At 32.0% G+C, this 8,505-nt stretch overlaps 1 protein-coding gene across 1 annotated transcript in view; it reads left to right on the forward strand.

The window, feature by feature from the left end:
- The window catches only part of SLC10A7 (solute carrier family 10 member 7), a 116,164-nt gene extending 108,736 nt beyond the window's left edge, over positions 1–7,428 (forward strand). Inside the window, exon 8 of the mRNA XM_015818188.1 lies at positions 6,084–7,428. Coding sequence (XP_015673674.1) covers positions 6,084–6,377 — 294 coding nt within the window. The 3' untranslated portion in view covers positions 6,378–7,428. The remainder of the gene's footprint in view (positions 1–6,083) is intronic.
- The last annotated feature ends 1,077 nt before the right edge of the window (positions 7,429–8,505 follow it).

Here is an 8,505-nt window from a genome sequence, read left to right on the forward strand (position 1 = left end):
AGAGCAGGGGTGTCAAACTCGCAACGTCACATGACCTGTCGCGACGTATCGTGACTTTTTTGCCATTGCTGGCAATGTGGTGGGTGCGGTTTCGCTATGATGCATCCGGCCCGTGGGCTGGCAGTTTGACACCCCTGCTTTAGAGCCAGAGAAGTCTCTAGAGATTTTATCTCTCTTAGAACTAGAGGGGTCAGAAGAAGATGCTCAGGATTCATAAGAGAACCATGTGTGGAATCAAAAAGTATATTGCTTATACAGAATTTTATACATGTGGTCTGCAGTGACCTCTTCTTAGTCCCAATCCCACATAGCAATTAAGCCTTAAACACCTCTTCCATTGTTTCAAACATTTGCTGGCAGTATCTGGAATTATTTCCGTGAGTATCTGTGAGATCTATGTCTGTCTGACTGTCTATCATCTATCCAAATGTGTTAATTATCCCTATAGCATGGTATTTTGCTATGGAAGAACCATTTTAAGCAATGCGTATCACATGATGAAATACTATGCTTATACAAAAAGTGTCAGGCATCCAGCAGTGTTATGCATTAAGGCAGGGGTGTCAAACTGCCGACCCGTGGGCCGGATGCATCATCGGGAAACCATACCCACCCCATTGCTGGCAATGGCGAAAAAGCTCCGATATGTTGCATGCCGTTGCGAGTTTGACATGTCTACGTTAAGGCTTGTAACAGTTTGAGACTGGAAATATGGAATATTTGTGTTTTCTCTTAATGCAAAGTAAACCTTCTGATTTCTTTATTGCTTCTCAGACTGCCTATTTTTTAGAAAAGGTTTTCTGTTATGATCTTATAGATAAAGATGAAGCTTTTGAAATGTCAAGGACTAAACTCTCTTTGAGCAACTCATTGTAGATACAGACTACAGGCAAGTAGAATAGGATCAGAATTTTCTCCATGTTCCTCTTTTTTCATTATCTCTTTCCTCTGTGTACAAGTGCACACACATATTTGGCCTTTATATGAACCTGATTTTTTTTTCTATTTGTGCTCTCTGAGGTAAAGAAACTTGAAAGAATTGAAGTATATGAGAAGACAGAGGATTTGTTTAAAATACTGTGTGTGTGTGTGTGTGTGTGTGTTTGTGTGTGGCAGTTAAGAAAAAACAGTTGTAAGTAATATATAAAACATAACTCCATGAACTATGAGAAAGATGTTAAATATTTGTGGGTGAGAAATAAATAGTTTGTGAATGATTTTTGGACAAAATTGAACAGCCAAAGATAAACACAGGGAGATCAGCCAGGAAATCCCTCTGGTGGATACAGTACTTGCAGAAATATTACAAATAGAAGAAAAAATGTCAACATTGTTGCCCATTTCAGAGGAAATGCTGGCTGCTTTTTGATCTGGAAAAAATCAAGGGAGGGAAGCAGGTATCTAAAGAACTGAGGATTACATAATTCCTTTTCCATATTCTAAATCTTGAAAATATTTTGCTTGTAACTTTTTTGAAGAAATATTTGTTTTGTTTTAAATCATGTTCCTGCAGTCAATTTCTAGAATTACCTTGAGTTCTAGTATTAAAGGAGAACACTTTGTCAACTCCATACTTGCATAATTTTTAAAACTGTTAGTTATTATTTAAGATATCCTGAAAGTGTGAGGGGTTTTTTGTCATAATTATGGAAACAATAGTCCTTCCAGAGAAGACTTTATAGTGGAATCAACGTGGTAAGATTTGGAATTATTTCAAGTAATATAACAATTCATTTGAAATCAGTTCATGTTTTCCCAGGGTTGCTACTTTCTTTTTTTCCCTTATAATACAAAAAAATAAGTAAGCACAGAGAATGAAATAAAGTACAATATTTTTGCAAATATGGACTGAGCAAGAAAATTACATAGTTGAGGTATTTCATACTTGACTGCTTGCTCAGCATCTCTTTATTGAACTATTTCACCTCCTGCCATTAAATTCCTTCTGTTAAAATTATGCATTTAATCTGTATTAATTATCTTTTTAAAAAATTACCACCTCATTTGATGTAGTCTGAAGGAAAGCCCTGCTTTTGCTTCCAAGAAGGTATTAACACCTGCTCTATTATTTGCATCCTGAAAATAATTTTCTTCCTAAGACATAATTGTATTCAGGCTAAAATTGTCCATTAAATTAATTTGTAGAATTTTTCTAAAAAATGTATACATGTATATTTCTCTTTTTTTGTATATGTTTTATTAATTTTGTAAGGTTAGGATTAGGGTTGGGTTTTTTTAAAATAACATTCTTAATATTTAGCAAACAGCATATTGTCTGGGTTCATGTATTTAGAAAACAGTAAGAGTTAATTTCTATATTATCATAATCAATATATTAGCTAATTGCTCAGTAATCTTTTACTACTATATATTCAATGTTACTTAGTACATATCACGTTCCTTTCTCTCTAACTTGCTTTTCTAGCCATTGGTAAAAATTGTCCCATGTTTTAAAGTACGCTGAGTCTTCTTTCTCTTTTATCTTTAATGTCAATCTGTCCATTTGTGCACAATCTAAAATTTTCTTAATTAGTTCTTCTTCCATTGGTAAGTTTTCATTTTTCCAATATTGGTCAAATACAGTTCTTGCTGCAGTTAATACTATACATGTATATTTCTGATTAATTAAAGTTGCATAAATACTATTTCAAAAGTTATTTAGCACATTGGGAGTGGGCTGCATTGTTTTCTTCACCCATTATGAGGAATTCCAACTATTCTGTCCTTTTCTAAATCATATGCAGCTTACAAAGGAGGGAGAGATTCTGTTGCAGTGAGAAAGTTTCCTCTAGGCTTGTTTTTGTAATATTCTTCATCAAGACAGGTTTCCCACATGCTGGAGAGAAACATCCTGCTGTTTTCTCGCCCTAGAAATTTTCATGGAAAAGGGAAAAGATAGCCCTATGTTTTGTTATACATTTTTTAAAGAATAAAATAATAAAATAATGGCTGTTTTTTTCTCTATCTATTTAAGGTTCCAAAAGAGCAAGGCCTAGTATAAAAATTTTAATTCCAGCTTTTTAGACAAAGCAATAAAGCCAGTATGAGAAGGTTCTCCTGGGGAGTGGAGGCAGACCGTGAGATGGTGGCCAATGAGAAGGAACATACTCTGTGTCAAAAATGTTATTGGACTTCTAGGATCTAATGACAAGGGGGAATAACTTATAGTGAGAGACAGAAACACAGGCAGAAAATAATCAATCCAAAAGTCAAAGCCAAAGCATCTTAATCCTAATTGAGATTTCAGAGAGTAGGAGAAAGAAATTGAAAATCAATACAGGCAGCAAAATGGTCTATCAGTCCCTCAAATTCAACCATGAGAATATCAGGTTCCACAAACATCGCTTTCAGCAGTCCATCACCCCCATAGTAGTATAGAGAAGGCTGGAACTTTCCTGTGTCCTCAGTCCTAACCTTACTACAAGGGGATCCAGTCATAGTGAGCTATTTTTAAATAAATCTTTATTCCAAAAGTATTCTCCCTTGTAAACCAAATGATTCAGTGTCCTCTCTGATTTGCCCCAAAACTCTTATCATTCTGATTGGTTGCTGGCGGCATTGCTAAATCTGGATCAGAGACTTGGGCTGAAACTTGAGGCTGGCTGATAGGGACTGTCTTGCCTTAAGTATTTCTTCAGTTGTAGAGGTCTTGGCAAGATTGGCTCTTCCAAATCAGGCCATAACATTATGTTCTTCTTTCTTTTTTTCAGTGAATTTTCCTAACAGACTTAATTTTGGATCTGGTTTGATTACCTGACTGATAATTTTACCCATATGTCTAAATACCAAATCCTAGACTTTTCTGTTCCTTGGCCATATCCACCAAAGGGAGAAACTACATGACTTCTGATTTCATTATTTCAAGCAGAGCATAACGTACTTTAGTTATATATGTCAGTTTAAATTGACTCAGTTATCATCTCCAAATTATTTTGATATAATTTTATTTAATTTGGCCAAAGAGTGAGAATGGAGGCTTGGAAATTTGCATCTTACTCCAATCCCCATCTTCAGTGACTGTCAGTAATTTTAACCCATTCCATGGCAGAATCTTATATTCAAGAGCAACAAAATGTATAGAGTTTACGTGCTAACCCTTTTGTTAACATTGATATCTTAAATTATTTTTCATAATTGGTAAAATGCTTTTTAATAACTCATTATATTGAAAGTAGGAAAAGGATCACATTGGTATTGAATTAAAACAGGGAGGTTGAACATTAGAAAACAAACTTCTTTACAATACATAACTTATAACTTTCCTTAAATATATAACTTTGCCCTTTCATTCCCTACAGATATTTCTTCATTAAAATGATGAGCTGTAACTAGTAAAAATAATGAAATGGAAGGAGATGGGCAAGATTGCCACATTTTCAATATATGTAGTTGACTTTAAAAAAATGGTTTTCGAATGTTGACTTTCAGATGTAACTTGGGAGTTACAGGTTCCAGCTACTATGGTGAAAGTTTATGGATGTACTTACTGTGAAATGTTTTGAATTGCATATGTGGAAAGCTAGAGATTTATATAATAAATGAAATAACTTTTTTCCTATTTGATATTTCCCTACCAATTTAAAGAGATATTTGGTCTGTTTTGAGCTCATTTCCCATGAAAATATAATTTAAAATTCTTCTGATGGGATTTCTATTTATCTACGTTTAATAAATTCATCTTCATCTGAATTAATACAATTTGCAATGAATTTATTTAATGTTTTGGCCAAACAAACAGTAAAAATATTTTTATATTCAAGATTAAATTAGTCAGATAATATTCTTTTTGAAAATCTGATAGCTTGTTTGATTTTATTTTAGGATTTTCTCATTTAGATTTGATTATTTTTCTCATGTTAATTAACATTAATATTATAGTTATATTATAAAGGAAAATTATATGACCTATCCATGTCTTGAGTACTTTGTTTAAACATATCTTGAGAAGTCCTGCAATTTGATTACCAAAAAATGGATTCAGTTCACAGTTTCATCAAATTCATTTAAGTCTGTTGTGTTTTTTACAACATATGAGAAGATACCAGCTCAATACACTATCTGGAATATTGAATAAGCTAATATAGAGCTTTAATTATCTCTGTGTAAATCACATAGATAAATTTTATACCTTGTGATTTCCTCCACATAGGAATTGGGTAATGATATTATGAGCTAGATATTGTTTATGAACATTCTTCACCAAAAACTGGGATATGTTTTTAACATTATTTCATAAGTAACTATTCGTTCAAACAATTACGAAAGACATTGGGATTAATTATATTAAAATATGATATCTATCACAATGATCAATCTACTTACAGAAGCTTTCTGTGGTAGCATTAATAAGCATTAAAACTGATTGAAAAACTAATTTTATTTTATTTTCCCAGTCTTGAATGTGAGCAGTTACATTAAACACTGTCAATTTACTTACCTTGTGTGAATCTGATACTGTAGAAGTATACATTTGGAATTTGTTTTAGGATTCAGAAAATCTAGATCTTCAAACTCTGAATTATTTAAGCTCCCAAAATGCATGCACTTTTGCTTTTCAAGCATGAGTTATAATTTAATTAAAACTTCTGGTGCATTACTAGCTACTTAAATATTTAAATGTTCCATGGATCACTTTTGATTATCTGCTCTCGTGGAATTCCTGAGGATGTCAGATTTTTAAGATTCCCCAAGTTATACTTGGTATTGTCTGTTGATTCAACGGGGATTATGATAATTATATACATCCATTTGTATTAGCATAGGAGATAAACTTTGGGGAGACTTAATGGGTATGTCTCAGTGACAGCTAGCAAAGAACATTTGGCATGATTAAGGATAGATTTGAACATAGTTGAAAATATATTCTCCTCATGGATACCCAATGGAAGTTGCACTACAAATGTTAAATTCCCCAGAAGAAGTGTTATGTGGCAGAGAAACTTTGAAATCCATTGTGGCTATCATCCAATTTATTCTGTTCTCTTTATGACTTTCCACTGTCAGATTCATTTTATGATACCCTGCTTGGCTCCCTGTGTGCATTGAAAAGAGGCAACCTGTTGGTTCATTTCCTTGTGTTTCAGATTGTCCGAAGATACATCAAGGAATGGCTTGAGAGAAGGAAGCCTCCATTTGGTGCTATCAGCAGTTGTGTACTCTTGATGATCATCTATACAACATTCTGTGATACTTTCTCTAATCCAAATATTGATCTTGATAAATTTAGCCTGATCATAATAGTTTTTATAAGTAAGTACTATTTATGCTTTGGGCATTTTTCAAAGAGCTGTGTATTCTTATTCCAGGAAGTGAGGACCAAAATAATCTGGAAAATATATACTGTACTGAGTTTCTCTGTGTTGTGGCCAGAGTTTTAGGTACACTGAACAATATATGCATGTCTTTAGCAATCTATTCAAAGTTTATTTCGGTCAAAGATCAGTATAATACAAAATAATTAAAAAACTTTTTTGAAATAGAATAGCCATCTATTTAATACTTTTGTCTCTGATTGTATTTTTGGAAGGTTTATATTCTTTTTAATGTCTTAATGCCAATCTGTGCCTTTAAATATATTGGTAATACTTCAGTAGAATGAAGTGATTTCAATTAAAATATGTACTATTGCGGTCTACAAAAATAGTATAATTTTATATAGCAATAATCCTTCAGTATTTTTGTAAATGGACATTACTAGTCACCTTATTTATTTATGTATTTGATTGATTGATTGATTGATTGATTGATTATCTAATAACAACATTTCCCTGTTATTAAATATTTTAAAAATAAAATTACTATTAAGATAAGATAAAATACTAGAACAAGGTACAACTTTGAAAAGAATTGTTCTTTTAAAAAATAAGTTTATTGATAAGAACTGCCTTCCGTGTAAACAGCAGTTGTAGATTCTAATATCACATAGATGATGGACTGTTACAAGAACTGACAATAGCATCATGCACAAGAAGAAGAAATTCTGAGGCGTACTGCTTTTGTGCAGTACTTCTATGACGTCTTCAGCAATTTCCCCAACCTAGATTCTCTCCCAAGAATTGAGAATGGAGAATTCTGTGAGATTGACACATCTGGAAAGAATCCAAGTTGGGGAATATTACCTTCAATTTAATGTTCATAATTTACTAATTATAGCAAGTCTTAGATTTACTTTCTATTGTACTTCAGTATCCTCTATTCTTAATCAGTTAATAGGGATAGATACTGATCCACAATTACAGAAATGCTTTAAAGTAACAAAATGATATCAAAGTTTTCTAGCTGGGTATTATTAGTAAACTAGCATTCTGATATTCTGTTTTTACATAAACAGAATGAGTTGTCTTCTATGTGTGAAATTTGGCCTGGAGAATGTTTTTAAAGGAAGATAGTTGGTTGGTTGTTTGCTTGGTTGATTGGTTGCTTGGATGGATGGATAGACAGAAAGAATGAATGAAAGGAAGAAAAAGAAAGAAAGAAAGAAAGAAAGAAAGAAAGAAAGATGTTACTAAATTTTAAATATAAAAATACAGTGAGGTGTGGAATTATATTAGTGTCTGATCTGTGTACTTACAACCATATGGGCAATGAAGATTAGCATTAATACTTTATAGAGTATTAGCTTTTTATATAGGAAAATGACTATATTCTTAAAGCACACATTTGAATGTATTGTGTATTAACATCAATCTGATTTTTATTTTAGTATTTTCAGTTCAGCTAGGATTTATGATGTTAACTTTCTTCTTTTCTACAAGGTAAGTAATGGCAGTAATGTTTTTTCTATATGACAGACTACCTGGGTATAGGATAGATTTGTTCTTTCTTTGTGATTCTAAGTGCTTTGGTATAAACTGACCAAAATAAAAAAGACAACTTCTCAAAGCCAGGTTGTTTATTTATTTGAAATCTATAAACAGATAAAATAAAACATGTATTGTCTTACAATACAAAGTAAAATAAGAGGGGGGAAACAACCTAACAATAAAGCAAGAAATAGTTTTCTACTATTGAAAAAAAAATGCAGGTCTTAAAGTTGTTGTAAAATAACTATATAAAATAGCAGAAGCTATATATTAGGAAAAGAAATATCTGATTGGAAAATAGCTATTTAGGCAACCTATAGAGAATACACAAAATTATTGATAGGTAACTATAGACACTGTTATATAACTATTACCCTAATTTATATTATTATTTAAAAACTAGCCATTATTTTAAAAAATCCCATAAACCATATATGTTTAAACATAGAGGAAATATCTCATGTTCATATGTATGTGTATTAATGTTTTATTCAACAATCTTCTTAGTAATATTCCTATATTTGAATTCTAAGTATCTGGGCTGAAGTGGTGAATTTTCAAGATTGATAGCCACTAGGTGATAGTTATTGTAAGGAAGACAGCTCTTTAACTCAAAAATGACCAAACCTGCTTTTCCCTCCATCTTAATAAAATAAAAACAAATTATTCCATTCATTTAACAACTACAAAAATACATTGTCTT

The sequence above is a fragment of the Protobothrops mucrosquamatus genome, unplaced genomic scaffold (assembly GCF_001527695.2).
Source record: "Protobothrops mucrosquamatus isolate PMUCROS unplaced genomic scaffold, P.Mucros_1.0 scaffold696, whole genome shotgun sequence".
NCBI classification, from domain to species: domain Eukaryota; kingdom Metazoa; phylum Chordata; class Lepidosauria; order Squamata; family Viperidae; genus Protobothrops; species Protobothrops mucrosquamatus.